Here is an 18,631-nt window from a genome sequence, read left to right as displayed (position 1 = left end):
AAAGTTAAAAATGTAAGAAGAAAAAAATTCAACATGCTTTAGGAAAAAAATAATCTTTCAAATTGATGTCAACATATAGTCCAACAAGTCCAACAAGATATCATGCAACACATAAAGATGTTAACATTCTTTACAAGATACACAAAAAGAACAAAAGAAAAATTAGAAGATTCTTACAATGTAGGGTAACAATTTATTTTATAAACTACACATTTTTTAAAGTACACTATTTTCTTTTGGTGGCAGCACCACAAAGCTTCTTGAATGAGTTTGCATCAAAAACTTTTAAGACAGTGGAACACTGGACTGAAATCAAGACTACAGATTTGCAAAGCAGTGTTTCAGCCAGCGTTGAGAAGAAAGGGGTCAATTTAGCCCTATTCAATTGAATATAGTATAATCTTAATAATGACTCAACCTCATGAACATAGGATGTCAAATAAGTAATGATTTAATATTTAAGTTATGAAATGAGTTGAATAATGCCCAGCCTTTGTAGGCCACGGTGAGCAAAAGCTGCACACTCTTCAGTGATTTCATAAATTTAATATTAAATCATTACTTATTTGAGATTCTTATTATCACATAGTTTTTATTTCATTGGAAGCTATATGGATAGAAAGAAGAATAAAAAATTTCATTCATTCTGTCTGAGACATTGCATCTTTTATTTGCTGTGTGTAAAAATAGTCCAAAATGAAGCTGAATCAGTATTAACATTTAAAAGTAGATAATACCTTTTACAAATCAAAAATCAAAGAACAATTGTCCTAAATAAATGAACATTTTACACAGACAAGATCATTTTTCACCAAAGAATGTCCAATGCATGTGATGTCTCACTGTTTGATACTGTATCAGTTAGAGTGCAGTAGACAGGTTACATTTACATTAAAGTGTCATTTTCACAACTAAACATTACATTGTTGTAATATGTGTGTGTGTGTGATTTGGATTTTTAACGTAGCTTTAGCAATGTTCCAGACATATCACTATGATGTCTGCAGTGTGGCAGGGGGCCCCGAGTGGCCGAGTGGTCTAAAGCGCTCTCCATTACAGATCACTGCCATCTCACCTCTGTCTGCATGGGTTCAAGTCTTGGATTCGGCCAATGTGGGTATGTGAGAAAGCTTGCCAGTAGCTTCTCGAGGGTCAGTGGTTATTTCCGGGGATTTCCTGGGTTCTTCCTCCACCATTAATACTGACCGCCATGTATAGCCTATCATGTGCTGAAAAATGGTGTTAAACCCTACAACAACAACAACAACAAAAGCAGTGTGGCAGATAATAGTGATGTCTAGCAATAAGGCATCATTTCTCACCCACTAGCATGCTACTGACAACAGGCCGACCAGTCCTGACAGTAACCCTTAATACTGAACACCGAGCGAGGCAGCTACTAGTACCATTTTTATAAGTCTTTGGTATGACTCAGCCAAGATTTGTACCCATGATCTCTTGCATCCCACAATATTCTGGTGAAAGAAGAATTACTGGATACAGAAATTCCCATATTTAATATAATGTATTTGTGGCCAGATATTTGCATTATGCAATTTGGAACAGAATACTGCAGAAGACATAAACAGATTTCATTTTGTGTCAAAATGGCATCACATATTTACTGCATAAATATGTTGTGGTTGGATGAAATTCTGTCAGCTGGGAGACTGGTAATATTTAAACCACACATGTGTATAGCAATCTCTCTATGTTACAAGTATACAAATCACTCCTACACCCACACTGAACAATATTCTAGTTTAACTTCTTGTTGTTGTTCTTTTCTTGGGGTTTTACACCATTTTCACAGCATTATATGTTATAGATGATGTACTGAGCCCCTGTGGGGGTAAATTTGCCATATTTTGAAACATTCAGAGGGGACGGTCAATACTCAGCTTCTAATATATATATATAGAGAGAGAGAGAGAGAGAGAGAGAGAGAGAGAGATTTACAGTATGAACTGAATGAAAACATATTCTATCAGAACACAACACAATTTGCAACTAGCTATATTTATTTGCATTTAAAAGCTTACACTATTCGAAGATTCTAAGATCATTTTATAGAACATGCTTGTCTATACATGTCATCTGTTTTGACAATTATGTTTTTTCTGAGTTTATCGTGGTATAAACTGTCAGTTGCTGATTCACACAGAAAATATATGTAAGCTGTATGAGTCGGCAACTAACAGTTTATACCACGATAAACTCAGAAAAAACGTTAAACTCTTATAATTGAAATTTAAATTATTCATTATGTTATTTTGTTTGCATCATTAAAAAATAGAAATCTTAATTGGGTGTAGTAATACATGTTTGGGGTTTTTCTGTTACGTACTATTTATAGCACTTGGGATTGTCCTGCTTGATCGTAATAAGGTCATCATAATACCAGTCCTTCAACCAATGGAAGCCAAATTTCTTCAATTATTTGTTTAAAAAATGTAAGAATGTTGTTTTCCTTTAATTCTTACTTCGTATCTGCCTTCACTGGCAGTGTTTATCTTATGCTGTACACGGGAATCTATTTATAGAAGTGGGTATTCTTAGAAAAGTAGTTCTCCTTACAGTTCATACAGAAATGAACGCAATTCATTTTGATCACGTGGTAACATTCTGACCAATGGAAATTTTACGTTCCTGTACCAGCTACTGCCATTGCAATTATGATAAAATAACTTCTGTTGGACAGTACCTTTACAATTTATGACTGTGAGTCATACTTGGATTGGTCAGTACCATTGGAAATGTAATATACACTAACATGTATTGGTCAGTACCATTGGAAATGAAAGATACACTAACTTGTATTGGTCAGTACCACTGAAAATTTTACATACCAGTACATTAATCTTACCTTGAAATGAAAAATCCTCACCAACACTGTTCACAATTGCATCTGTTTTCTCGTCTAAAATATCTCCTGTGTAAACTTGTACTTTTATTTTGCCAAAAGTGCAAGCTGTGAAAAAAGTAAGACTTGATTTAAACACCTATTGGTACCTTGAATGCAAATGTGCAATAAACAAATAAATATTTCAGAAAGAAATATCAAAACCATTCCAGCATTTTAAATATAAAGATGTTCAATACAAGTCTCCAAGCACTCATGGTTTCTAGCCATAACAAAGAAGTTTCGTACCTAAGATGTTTTGTGAGTCGTTTCATACCCAAGGTGAAAGTTTTTTACCCACCAGTTGGAGGAATGATACCCTTCTGTGAACTGTATTACATATTTTTGCATTTTGTAACTGTTGTTGTTTTGGGTTTAATGACATTTTGCAGTACAAGATGGCTATACATGGCAGCCAGGATAACTGGTGAGGAAAAAAACTGAAAACCCCAGTAAGATCCACCAACCCATGGGAGGCTACTGGTGCTTTTTACATACACATTTTATAGTTTATATTTTGCTGTTGTCATTTTAGATATGAAAAGCAGATTGCAATTACACTCACTTAAACCATAACAATTTCGCTGTGTTGCTTTTACTTTAATGGAGGACAATAACACAGTTGATATCATAATACAGTGTACATTACTCATCCATGCAAGATGCAACAGTTACAGCCCATCAGAACAAAATACAAATGAAGAAAAATTACATCAGAATGAAAACAAAAGAAGCAAATTTCATCAAATCAGAAAAAAATCATCCTTGGTGTCAAATTAATGTGTATTTCATCCTGATTTAACTTCAATCTTGTATTTTTATCACATAATTAACTTTAACATTTGACGTTTTCCCCCGATTTATAACTGTCATAAAAAATATTTAAATGTTAAAATTTGTAGTTTCAGATACAGTTGGTAAATCTAAAAACATTTAGCAAGTTTTTGACATTTATATCCAACTTGGGCTATTTCATATCTGTTAAATTGTTCGTTAGTTTTTGTTTTATGTAACTAGTATTTCCCTGACTGACATGATCTTTTTGATCCAATGCAATTTTAAAAAAAACTGCTATTGGCAATGTATGTATGTATGTATATATATATATAGAAAGAGAGAGAGCTGAAATACACAATGTAACCATAAACATAAATCTTCCCAATGAGGCAATGGAAGATGATTTTTACACCACAAGACATGACTTTGATGTGCTGCTCAGTAAATTGTTCATTTCAGTAAGTATATTATTTTGGGGTTCTCAATTTGTTTTACTATTTCAAAAACTATAAATCATTGTGTAATTGGTTGCAAAAGTCAGGTAACCATGGTAATTTTGCTTTATTTATTTTTCCAGCCAGCCACCATATTTCAGGTGCCATGTCTTGACAACTACCATGGATACACAGGAGACAAATTCTTTCAATACAGAAGCTTCATTCCAAAATCGCTGAAGTTTAATGAACTTTTTTTTTCTTCAAAACTGCTCCAGCTAATAATAATTAATATTATATATTTACCTGTATGGACCTTACACACACACACACACACACACACACACATATATATATATATAACACACACACACACACACACACACACATACATATATATATATATATATATATATATATATATATATATATATATATATATATATATATATATGTATGTATGTATGTATGTTAGGTCCATACCAGAGATGCCACAGGTATACACATTGACTTCCTACAAAATAGATCAGAGCATGCTAAATCAGATTAAAAATAGTCATCAACAATGAATTTTTTTAAGGCTCTAATGCAGATAGCATTATGCTTTGCATCACATACATCCAAGGTATTTACCTTGCATCTAACACATTGGATAAAGGACCTGTATTTCAAGGATATTCTGTAATTTATTACTATAAACATGATCAATTAGCATACATGATGTTTCAGTGACTCATGTAGATGAGGTAACAACTGAGATAACAAGTGAGATAACCCAGATTCAGTCATGCTTAGAAATTGTACACAGTCCATGTTGAATTCCCAATCACAACAACCTCTAGATCATGATCTCAAGCAAACTCTAGTTTAAAATGTCTCAGTCCAAGTGAATGATGCATGTGGTGGCAGTGTAGACTTAACATACCTGTAATGCCTTTGATGAGAAAAGAATATATATATATATATATATATATATATATATATATATATATATATATATATATATATATATATATATATATATCATCGTCATCATTGGCAGCTCAGTCTCGGGAGACCATCCTGTTTCTTTACATGTTGTAACAATTGGTTACAAACAGTGTAATATCAACAAAATATCAATGCTAATTAGACAGTAAAGTTTTAGTTTTCATTTACCAATGGAGTCCTTCTCTGCAATGATATTTAGCAGACAAGTTTGCTCATAAGAAATAATATAGCCTCCAGAAATTGCTTTGTAGGGCAACAGTGCATTTATTTCTAATTTGTTGAAGTAGGGAGTTGCCAAATGCACCATTTGTTCTGCAATTTCAAACACCTTCCAATGTATAAAGTTCTTTATTTGTAGAGCGCTGTAAACATAATGATTGTGGAAGAACTTGATTTGTTTCTTAAACAGCACAATGGGACATAAAATCATGACACTTAGCTATTTATTTTGTCATTTATCAAAACTGGAGCAGAAAATTTCTTTTTCAACACAGCCTATATTGTTCAGCAAGTTTTGGATAAATTGATTATTGTTTTTCTATATTTAGTAATGTATCTGTGCAGTTTTAAAAACCTGAAAGGCCTTTATACATTTGTCTTACACTGTGTCGAATTAAAGAAACAACTTTTGAGGATGGAGGATGGTTTCTGTAAACTTGGCAGATCTGCATCATTTATATAAACTAGAAAGATCTTACAAGGCTGATCAATTTTGTTTTTGACATTTTCACTTGCCAAAACAGTTCAATCTCATTCCTAGGTTTGACAAGATGTATGGATTTTAATCCATATTAAAAACAAAAGAAACAATATACAACATACGTATTCCTTCAATGGGCTTAAATGTTAGATTTTGTTAATGTCTAAATCTTATGCACACTAGCTCTTGCTCTGATTTGGTAGCAATAGCTCTTCTATTAACAAGAATGGAAAAGAATTTTTCTGGAATTTAGACCTTCCCAACTTCTTCTCTTGATCAATTGACAGAGCAAAGTCCTTTGTCCCAAGCCTGTTTTTATATTTAACACCAAGTTTAGGACTTCTCCTGGAAAGCACACAGCATTTTCATATCAAAAAGATGTTTACTATACTGGACTAAGGTGTAGGGTGCATTAAAGAGAGCTCTAATTTTATTTGTTTTTCATTTAGTTTAAAATGGTCTTTCATAGTGGTGTGTTAGCAACTTCAACTTTAGAGATTGTCTGCACTCGCAGGCTAGTCTCATATATATATATATATATATATATATATATATATATATATAGTGCTGCACTGCCTTTAAGGCATCCAAAACTTTCATAAGGGTTGCTTGTTTAATCCTGAATTTTTCATTTCAATGGAAAAATACACTGGATGAATTTACAACCTATGCTAGTTTTGGTTATTGTTTGCCAAAAAAAAACTGTACAACATCCTTCCTTTAGAGTCAATGAATTGAAGCTATGGATAATTATGAGCCCAATGTGATGAACATGTCTTTAAAAGTTTTGTTGTATTTGACAATTTTCACTGCCCTAAAGTCTGACTCATGTCACTTGAAAGGAATAGTTACTTCAGACTCAATGGAAACATTGCATTTTATCCTTCCACTTTCATGTGAATTTTCCTTCTTAGAATCTTCCTTTTATTCAAACAGAAAAAGATCAACTCATTTGACAACTAATTCAACTAAAGTGATCATAACATAAATCTTGTCTTTTAAATGTAAATACAGACAGCTTCTTTAGCATAATTGTTTCACTATGCAGTACTATAAACCGAAATCAATCCTTTGTATAATCAAGAACAATTAAAGACTCATTATTAAAGACTCATAGGAATTGGACACTCATGTTGATAAAGTGCTGCATGCTAATTTCATTGCAAGGACTGAGTCAGTGGATGGAAATCAAAGTGTAATGTTTATGAGCATCTGTGTTAAGAAAAAACAATATAACAAGGTCATTTAAAGCACTGCTTATTAATGATACTGGCTTTGTTTTGTTTGAAGCGTTTTGATTGGTTGATAATTTGGTAGCTTTATCTAATATGCAGTCAAACAGTAATAGAACTCAATTTTACCAAATTATGTTGAGCTGTTTTTTAAAAGAATCTTGCATTTTGTGACAGAGATAAGGCACATGATGCATAATACATATGGAGACAAGGCCATACAAATTGGATCAAATGATATCCGAAATAGCCAATAAACAAGTCAAATATAATTGCTTTATCTATGCTTTTGCTTATCTTAACAGCTCTACATCTTTACTGTACCTAATTTTTAAAAAATGTTTCACCCTCTATTTAAGAATGGAAAGGAAATTGGGTACATGAAAGCATTTATAAACAAATATAATTATTCCATCAAATGTTCTTTGCACTTACCTAACTTCTTTCTATCTTCATCCAAGTTAATGCCATCTGAGCATTGTTTCATTGTGATCTCATTTCTGATCATTGCCTCCAGCTGGTCCGTGCCAACATTAGAAACGCTCTTTAGAACTTTGTTCTGCACAGCTGTAGCACCTCTCCTCAAATGAAAGTCTTCTATTTTCTTGTTATTCTCTCGGGGTCGGTTCTTAAATCTTTTGTCTAAATGTCGACCTTTTACACCAGATGTCTCCAGAACATGATCAGGTTTAACTTTGCCTGTTTCTATAGTAATAATCTCCTGCACCACAGCATCAACACTTTCAAATATGTCATCGGCAGTTGTCAAAATTAAGCCTGTATGATACTGATCAAAAACAAGTTTCCCTTTGTGCTTCTTCTTTAGCTCTTCTAAGGACCTGGCTATCTCAGGGCAACAGAATGATTGGTCTTTTGGCAATGGATATAGTCTTTCTTTGATGCAACCTTTCACAAATTTATCCATACCCATTATTTGTTCTGACATCTTGGAAAAGAGGTGTAATTTCCTGGTCTGGTAGTTTGGTATCCAGACAAAAGGAAGTTTTATGATACAATTTTCAATATAGTCACACATTTCTGGATGAACAAAAATGTCAAACTGGCAACCAGGTGAGAAAATGTCCTCCTGAACCTCATTGTGTGCAGTTTCCAGGAGCTCCATAAGATGTTTTGTAGCAGTGCTGGATTGGTCCCTTGCACATTTCAACATAATGACAGATTTAGTTTCATCAAATGTGATTCTTAGGTTGGGAAATTTCTCACTCATTCTCTGAAGGTATCCAAGCCTTTTCAACACCTTCTGCCACACTGGGTCAATGGTCACTACAACCTCATGATTTTCAAAACAATCCTGGACAACAGCTTTTATTGATGCTATTGCCCTAAGAATAGATACTTTGTCTTTCTCTCTACACACCATACATACAGCATCAGGCTCTTGATCACCAACCAATCCAATCCATGCATTGTCCATTTCTTTTGTCTGCTTAACTTTCTGTAAGATGTCCTGCAGCATTCTGTGATCAACTAGGAAAATGTCACAGAACAAGTTCTGTTGTGCACTTGCATATACATTGCTCAATGCATCTTTTATGAAGTCTGTTACTTCTGATGCTTTCTCAAAATTCTCATCAGAGATTTCAAAAATAAACAAATCATCATCATCACTTGACACTGTAACTGAAGAGCCACATTTCTTTAGAATGTCATCCAAAAGATATTTTCCTTGTTTGGTTTTTGTAAAAAAGTTCCAAAAAACACGAAAATTCCAAGTGCATGGTACTTTTTTCATGTCTTTGATAATCGTTCTTTCAGACACCCTCTTATACTTGATCCAGAGTGGAAGTACACAGTTCTTACCTGTAATCATTTTTTTATAACATATAATAATGAAATAAACACAACTCAGAGAAATACACCAATCTCCCTGAACATACACAGCATGCCAGTGAATCAAGAGTACTCTGGATAGCATATCAAATGCCACTATGATTAATGATAATATAATATAATATTAATATACGCACCATATAATTACTACAAATTGTAATAACTACATGGCAGATAAATAGTCATTGTGCAAAACTCAGATTGGTGACAGAAATACAGACAAATAACATAACATAATATGATCATTATGGAGTCAATACCAAAGCAACTAGTCATAGCACAAGATTTTAAGTGATCTTTCCAATTTGCTCCCTAAAAATCATTCATACTCTTTAAATAAGAATATTCCAAATTTTGCAACTAATTAATCTAAAATGGGACAGCATATAACATGGAAAATGGAATCTCATAGAAACCTGGGAGCATGCATTTTGTCAAGATGACAGGTTCAAGTTTCTTTTTCTACCTTTTTTATTTTAAATCAAAATGTAATATTTGCTACTGACAGTAAGAACAGAAACACCAACTTTTCTGATATATCTTGATTAATTTTATGACAGCGATTGACAAAGATCATGTCAGTATGAAGAAAAAATGATTCTTTAAGCAAAGATTAATTAATTTTCATTTTGAAAACATCAAGACAACATTATAACTAATGGAGCTTATCTGAATCATGGAGCCATGACTAATCTCCTAGATACAGCATATCTAAATCATGAAGCCCTGACTAATCTCCTAGATACAGCATATCTAAATCATGAAGCCCTGACTAATCTCCTTGATAAAGCATATCTAAATCATGGAGCCCTGACTACTCTCCTTTATAAAGCATATCTAAATCATGAAGCCCTGACTAATCTCCTTGATAAAGCATATCTAAATCATGGAGCTCTGACTACTCTCCTTTATAAAGCATATCTAAATCATGGAGCCTTGACTACTCTCCTTGATAAAGCATATCTAAATCATGGAGCCCTGACTACTCTCCTTTATAAAGCATATCTAAATCATGAAGCCCTGACTAATCTCCTTGATAATGTATATCTAAATCATGAAGCCCTGACTAATCTCCTTGATAAAGCATATCTAAATCATGAAGCCCTGACTAATCTCCTAGATACAGCATTTCTAAATCATGAAGTCCTGACTAATCTCATTGATAAAACTAATGTAAATCCTGGATCAACGACTAATCTCTTTGATAGAGCATATTCAAATCATGAAGCCCTGACTAATCTCCTTGATAAAGCATATCTAAATCATGGAGCCCTGACTACTCTCCTTTATAAAGCATATCTAAATCATGAAGCCCTGACCAATCTCCTTGATAATGTATATCTAAATCATGAAGCCCTGACTAATCTCCTTGATAAAGCATATCTAAATCATGAAGCCCTGACTAATCTCCTTGATAAAGCATATCTAAATCATGGAGCCCTGACTACTCTCCTTGATAAAGCATATCTAAATCATGAAGCCTTGACTAATCTCCTTGATAATGTATATCTAAATCATGAAGCCCTGACTAATCTCCTTGATAAAGCATATCTAAATCATGAAGCCCTGACTAATCTCCTAGATACAGCATTTCTAAATCATGAAGTCCTGACTAATCTCATTGATAAAACTTATGTAAATCCTGGATCAAGGACTAATCTCTTTGATAGAGCATATTCAAATCATGAAGCCCTGACTAATCTCCTTGATAAAGCATATCTAAATCATGAAGCCCTGACTAATCTCCTTTATAAAGCATATCTAAATCATGAAGCCCCGACTAATCTCCTGATAAAGTATATTTAATTCATGAAGACCTGACTAATCTCCTTGATAAAACTTATGTAACTCATGAAGACCTAACTAATCTCCATGATAAAGCATTTCTAAATCATGAAGCCCTGACTAATCTCCTCGACAAAGCTTATGTGAATCAAGAAGCCCAGACTATTCTAAGCAAAGCATATCTAAACCATGATGCCCTGATACATCACCTAGATACAGCATATCTAAATCATGAAGTGCTGGCAAATCTCCTTGATAAAGCATATCTAAATCATGAAACCCAGACTAATCTTCTAGATAATGTATATCTAAATCACGAAGCCCTGACTGATCTCCTTCATAATGTATATCTAAATCATGAAGCCCTGACTGATCTCCTTGATAAAGCATATCTAAATTATGATGCCCTGACTGATCTGCTTGATAATGTATATCTAAATCATGAAACCGAGACTGTTCTTCTAGATAATGTATATCTAAATCATGAAGCCCTGACTGATTTCCTTCATAATGTATATCTAAATCATGAAGCCCTGACTGATCTCCTTGATAAAGCATATCTAAATTATGATGCCCTGACTGATCTGCTTGATAATGTATATCTAAATCATGAAGCCCTGACTAACCTTCTTGATAATGTATATCTAAATCATGGAGCCCTGACTACTCTCCTTGATAAAGCATATCTAAATCATGAAGCCCTGACTAATCATCTTTATAATGTATATCTAACTAATGAAGCCCTGACTAATTTCCTTGATAAAGCATATCTAAATCATGAAGCCCTGACTAATTTAAGTAAAGCATATCTAAATCATGAAGCCCTGACCAATCTCCTTGATAAAGGTTATGTAACTCATGAAGCCCTGATGACTCTCCTTCATAAATCATGTCTAAATCATGATGCCCTGACTAATCACTGTAATAATGTATATCTAAATCATGAAGCCCTGACTAACCTCCTTCATAAAGCATCTCTAAATCATGAAGCCCTGACTAATCTCCTTGATAATCTATATCTAAATCATGAAGTCCTGACTAATCTCCATGATAAAGCATATCTAAATCCTATAACCCTGACTAATCTCCTTGGTAAAGCATATCTAAATCAAGAAGCCCTGAATAATCTCCTAGATAAAGTATATCTAAATCATGAAGCCATGACTAGTCTCCTCGATAAAGCTTTCGTGAATCATGAAGCCATGACTAATCTAAATAAAGCATGTCTAAGTCATGAAGCCATGACTAATCTAATTAAAGCATATCTAAATCATGAAGCCCTGACTAATCTCCTTGATAACGCATACCTAAATCATGGAGACATGAATAAATTCCTAGAAAAAGCTTAACTAAATCAAGAAGCCCTGGCTGATCTACCAGATAAGCTTGTCTAAATCATGAAGCCCTGACTAATCTCCTAGCTAAAGCTTATCTAAATCATGAAGATATGACTAATATACTAGATAAAGTTTATACGAATGATGTAGCTCTGAATAATCTCCCAGATAATGGCAAAAACATAAAATAACCCAAACAGTCAAAAGAAAGATGAGGATGAAAATGTGGTACTGATAAATTCAGTAGTTACCATCATCTTCTTGCCATTTCGGTATGTCAACAAAATCAGAGCCTTCACCAGGGTTACTGGAAACATTGCTAGAGGTCTCAGCTTTCAACAGGCTTTCAACAAAGTCACATCCTTTATCAGGGTTACTAGAAATAGTGCTACAGGTCTCAGCTTTTAACAGGTTTTCTGAAATTTATACATAATTAGAGCCTTATGATTTCATGTTCAGAATTGAAAAAATCTAAAGATATCTGATTATTTTAACAGTCTGACAGATACTGTTGTATCCATTCTTCACTGTGGAATATCAAGCTAAAGAAAATGGTCTCCATGTAAAATGTTTGACATGTAATGTCATACATAGAGGATTCCAAATGGGTAATTATTTAGTAATGCATTTATGAAACTAACTGAATATTGTCCAGCTATTGCTAGCCTTGTTAAGCAAAAGCTGGAAATTATTCAACAAGTTTCATAAATTTAATATTAAATCATTACTCATTTGAGACTTTTTTATCACATAGTTTTTATTTCAGTGAAAATTATTTAGATAGAAAGAAGAATGAATAATTTCATTCATTCTGACAGATGTTGCACCTTTCATTTATTGTGCATAAAAATAGTCAAACAAAGTTTAACCAGTATTAATGTTTAAAAGTAGATTATACTTTTCTTACAAACTATAAGTCCAACAACAAGCATTTTTCAAAATAAAAAGAACATTTTACATAGACAAAATCATTTTTCAACACAGAATGTTGATTACGCATTGTTGGATGCAGTACCCATTAAATGATGATGTCGCATTGTTGGATGCAGTACCCATTAAAGTGCAGTAGACTATCCATCTTTACATAACCTAAAGTGTCACCATCACAAAATTACAATTTCCAATATTGATGGGAAAGAAGGTTTACTGGATACAGAAATTCCCATATTTAATGTAATATATTTGTGACTGGATATTTGCAACACTTGCTTTGGAACAGTAGACAATAGAATATGTAAAGAAATTTCATTTTGAGTCAGACTCTTATCACATATTTACAGTGTAAATATGCATTGGTTGGATAAATGTCTGTCAGTTTGGAGACCATTTATGTCCACATTCTTCTGTGAAAAGAGATGACTGTATTTACTGCTGTACTTCTGTTAACATTTAAACCATGCTTGTATATAAGGTGGATTCCATGCTACAGGTATACTGCTCCCCTCCACTGCCACACATATGCTATCAACTGAGCAATACCCTTAGTTTTACTTGTTCTTGTCTTGGGGTTTTTGTGCAATTTTTCATGTTATACATTACATAACAAGCCCCTGTGGTGGCAAATTGGCCATATTCAGACAGACAAGATCATTTTCCCCCAATTCCTTTTGTGACCTGAATCAAATAATGGCTGCCAAAATGTTCATTGAAAACAAAAATTTCCAGAAGATGGGGTTGAAATTTTTTTCAAATGATTGCAGCAATCATTGAAGAGAATACTGCACAATAATTTCATGGCCTTATTTGGACCTACTAGAATTAAATAGTGTTCACATATTAAAATATCAAAAATATTAAACTGCACACACTATAGGCAAAATGTACAGACTATGTGATAATATCAATTTATTTGCATGCAAGGTAAATTATTCTTAGTAAATTATAGTAAGCACTGGATCTGAAAAGCATTCATTAGATGTTCAAGAATATGGCCATGATATTTAAGCTATTGTAGAACTGATATACTGGCATGTTCAGTCAGAAAATATGTAAATTGATCCAAATCTGAAAACAATAAATTTCATACAAGTATTTTTTGTATATATAATAGATGAGAAAGTCTTGAAAAAACGAATTTTGATAGAGATTATCCATTTTCAACAAGAAACAATTTAGAACTGCCATCAATTATGGAATTTGTTACATCTTTCAAGACATTTTAAAAGAGACAGTAAAATACCTTTCGTTTCTGATTTTGATATTCCAATGAATGGATCGAATCTACTTCTTGAAGATTTTCTCCCCAAACACTCATGGTGAAGATGAACATTGATGTTAGCACCATCAATCCTGTGTTGCTGACATAGCACACTGTCAATAACTAAAAATAGTTTTAAATCCCAAAAATCGTCAGAAAAGACTGCCAATGTATTTTTGTTCATGGGATTGGATTTAGCATTAAGTCACTGTTCACCTTATTATTTTTTTGTTTGCCATATGGAGCAAGAAAATAGCACTTACTGATAAATATAGTAACTCTGATATGAAAATTCCAATGGTGCATGCTCATTAGTTTCTATTCAATAGCACACCATGGTAACTGACTTGGGTTTATCTGAATGTAAGATTCAAACCCACACCATTTCGATCAAGAGTCCAGCACATTAACCATTTAGTCACTAAGGCTCCCAGTCTCTATGCAAATATGTACTCATGCGTATTTTCTGTATAAAAGCATATAGGTTCTGCAACAAATATTCTAAAATACTTCTATAACTTAAACTGTTGTAAATACAGTGTGACTGCGCTAGAACACTGTAGTTGGGAGCCATATAATCAGGCTGTGTTATAGACCGAACCGTGTTATAAGCAACCAGGTCAGTCAGGTGAAAAAAATCATGTATGTACCCCAAACAATTTGCAGGGGGAGGTAATAAATGCGGGTGGTAAAATACGTGCTGCATTGGCACAGTTACCATCTTAAATCAATGCATACTAAATGAGAAACACACCTGTAGTGAAAACAGAGAAGGCATATATTTCTTTATTTAGATATACATGAATACTGTATATATACATGTCTAATATATAGCATGAATAGAGTATCAACATTGTGTACTCACCCACAATCTAATCATATTCATTCAATCCACAATACAAGTGATTCCATCGAAAGTATGCACACACACAGATTTAAAATATTCAATAATTTTGTCACAGGTCATATTAATCTGAATTCAGTGGAAAAACATATGACTATCACGTAACGAATGACGAAGCACATTTAGTTTTCAGTACGTTCCAAGTCGGTAAAAGTTTGTTCGCATTTTAAGCCGCCGTTGGTAGCGTTCGTAAGCATAAACGTTTTACCTGCAAAAAGGAAACTTTCGCAGCACAGTTAACGTGTTCCAGTCATGTTGGAAATTGCAAAAATCCATCAGATTCCATTACTTTTATTTAAGTTTGGTACTGACTTCCTTTGAAGAAAAGTTCTTTGTTTTTATTGAAGATTGTAGTTGGCTTTCGTTGATGATGGGTGCATGCATTATTAAAGTCACTGCTAAAGGACAGCTTTGGGGAAACAAACAAATGCCCATTTCTTATTGTGGCGGCAACATCAAATAATTGTATTCCATGATTGAGACTGATGTTTTTCCATTTACTGAGTACGTTTTCATAACAATCCTTTGAAATTTCAGAAAACTATTTAATCTGGGTGCATTTTCAAAAAGGATTTGGCTATTGTTTGGTCTATACTAGTTACTCTACCTTCCTGCCTATTGAATAAACCAATAAGTAAGATGTTTTTTGTTTGTTTATTTTTTACATGTGGTAGCAGCATGATGCTGCTTTCCACACATGCGTCAGAAATTTAACAAAGGGTCAACGGACGATAGAGACACGTGTTCTGCTCTGATGACAGCAATTATTACAGAAAATGTGTGTTCTGAAGGATTTAAGTCTGAGTGAAAAGAAGAAGAACTTTACTAACGATCCACATACAAATGTCAAAATAGACAAGGAATTTGTTTATGTAGCAGTAGATAAAAGTTGATGCATTTTATATCCAGTTCCTGGCTTCCTTTTATGGGGCCTCTGAATTTCTTTACTCCAAACCAATGGTTGTATATACAAGTTTAAATAGCAAACAATGTCGCCAATAAAAGAAATTGCATGATGGTATATCTTGCCGCCAATAAGGAAAAAATCCAAGTTTGCGACATTGGCGATGCCCTACACTATTCTAGAATAAACTTTTTACATGTTATTTTTGCATACTTTTGTGCATGAGAAAAATATATAAAATGTCAGGAGCTACCACACGATCTTCTTGAATTATTTATATGTGATCTCTTCCCCAAATTGATAATAAACTTTTTTTCTTCTACTTTTAAGAAAAATTTTAATTTGATGTACGCGAAAAATACATGTATATGAATTTTCGGGAGCCATACCATGGCTGTGTTATATCCGAATTTGTGTTATAATGGAGCATGCTATAGCTGAGTCACACTGTATGGCTTTTGACTTCTCTCTGGATCCTTTTAAGGTACTGAAGTAATATAAACCTCTTGCACACAGGTATTGTAAAGATAACTTTAAAATATCAAGATGAAAGTAAATCCTCTAAATGGTGAGGTAACAAATATTAAAAACATACAGTCTGAGAAGCAAGTGGATAACAGAAAATGCTACACACTCAATGACAGTCCAAGAAAAGATGGGACAAAAGATTCAAGAAGTATCATAACTAACTATATTCTCTCAACCAAACTATACATATACATAAACGTACCATCATGATCCTCAAAATAAACCAGACAGTAACTATCTGCCATGTTCATTTCCACCCTCTCTATGTCTCCCCCACCACTTCTACGCTTGTTCTCAAAGTAAAACAAGATGACATCACGTGACACAAATGGCTGTAAGTTCTTCACAAAGATGCAGTTGGAAATGGCAACCTTTGCAACCTGAAGGAAGATGCCTTGTATTCCTCTCTCTTTGCATGCTTTTCTGAGTTCTGCGAAATCTGGAAGACAATTAAAGGAACTAAATCTTAGATTTCCTGAGTGGACTTTACTTTAAATTTACCATGCATTCACTGGAAATAAACACACTGCCATGCATTATTACCGTTCTGTAGTCTTAAACTAAGTAATATAAAAGAGCAAAAAGCAACAAGTTATGTAAAATTCAACAAATAATTTATTTCCCAGGAATACAAAGTAGAAAAATTAAAAGAACTTACAGCATTGTGAATTAAATCCCAGACAGTCCTAAAAGTTCTACCACACGTCTAAATGTATTAAGTTCCAAATGAATTCCAGTGGTGATACAAAATGAATTCCAATTTTGAATGTGTTCATGTACCAGTAGCCTGGAATATGGCATTGTTTTAATTGTCATGATAATCACAATTATATAATTCAAAATTTCTTGAATGGATTCACAATAATCCCAAAATAGTGATCCTCAAAATAAACCAGACAGTAACTATCTGCCGTGTTCATTTCCACCCTCTCTATGTCTCCACCACCACTTCTACACTTGTTGTCACAATAATCCCAAAATAGTGATTAAGTCTGAAAATATTGAGCACTTTGTAATTCCAGTGAATAATTTAAATAAATATCCTCTCAACAATACAATTAAAAATGAATCATCTAAAGACTGTTAAAATAGGAATGAACAATTTTGAAGTAAATAACATTCGTATAAAAAGCTTAGACACAATAACAGAACCAGGATGATGGTCAACTTCACATAAAATTTGTAAACAACTTGCTTCCAGAACATTTTTAATTTCTTTAAAATAAACCTTGAAATCAAGATCTGTGAACATGTTTACTTCCAATAAATAATGATCTTAATATATAATCTGAAATCAGAGAAGTATTACTATGCAATATGTTATTACAAAATAACAAGACACAATCAGGCTAAAAATCAATTTCTGATCAAGGTCAATCACACGGTATAGATATACATAACATACAATCATGGTGAAATTCCAACACATGATACAAAATAAATGTACATCAAAGCATTCACTTGAAATAAACACACTGTCATGCATTTCCTGGAAATATAAACACTGCCATACATTGACTGAAAATAAACACACCTCCAAGCATTCACTACAAATAAACACTATCCCATGCATTCATTGGAAAACAATACACTACCAAACACTTACTAGAAATAAACATACTGCCAAGCATTCACTGGAAATAAAAAAACTGCCAAACATCATTGGAACTAAACACAATCCCATGCATTCTGTGGAAATAAACATTGCTAAGCATTCACTTGAAATAAACACAATCCCATGTATCGATTGGAAATAAATACACTGCCTAGCATTCACTGGAAACAAACACTGCCAAACACTCTCTAGAAATAAACACAATGCGAAGCATTGACTGGAAATAAACACACTGCTAAGCATTAACTGGAAATAAGTACACTGGTAAGCATTCACTAGAAATAAACACACTGCTAAGCATTCACTAGAAATAAACACACTGGTAAGCATTCACTAGAAATAAACACACTGCTAAGCATTATCTGGAATTAAATGCACTGCTAAGCATTATCTGGAAATAAACATACTGATAAGCATTCACTGGAAATAAAGACCCTGAAAAACACTCACTTGAAATAAACCCGGTTGGATACAT

At 33.3% G+C, this 18,631-nt stretch overlaps 1 protein-coding gene across 1 annotated transcript in view; it reads right to left on the bottom strand.

The window, feature by feature from the left end:
- Positions 1–18,631, bottom strand: part of LOC149795593 (uncharacterized) — a 27,897-nt gene extending 9,266 nt beyond the window's left edge. Inside the window, exons 1-5 of the mRNA XM_089963824.1 lie at positions 18,607–18,631; positions 16,744–16,980; positions 12,260–12,424; positions 7,471–8,856; positions 2,867–2,971 (exon numbers count right to left, since the gene is read on the bottom strand). Of these exons, the coding sequence (XP_089819950.1) occupies positions 2,867–2,971; positions 7,471–8,856; positions 12,260–12,424; positions 16,744–16,980; positions 18,607–18,631 (1,918 nt within the window). The remainder of the gene's footprint in view (positions 1–2,866; positions 2,972–7,470; positions 8,857–12,259; positions 12,425–16,743; positions 16,981–18,606) is intronic.

The sequence above is a fragment of the Sinohyriopsis cumingii genome, chromosome 7 (genome assembly GCF_028554795.1).
Source record: "Sinohyriopsis cumingii isolate HCF-2022 chromosome 7, ASM2855479v2, whole genome shotgun sequence".
Lineage (NCBI taxonomy): Eukaryota > Metazoa > Mollusca > Bivalvia > Unionida > Unionidae > Sinohyriopsis > Sinohyriopsis cumingii.
This window is presented reverse-complemented; position numbering and strand designations above follow the sequence as displayed.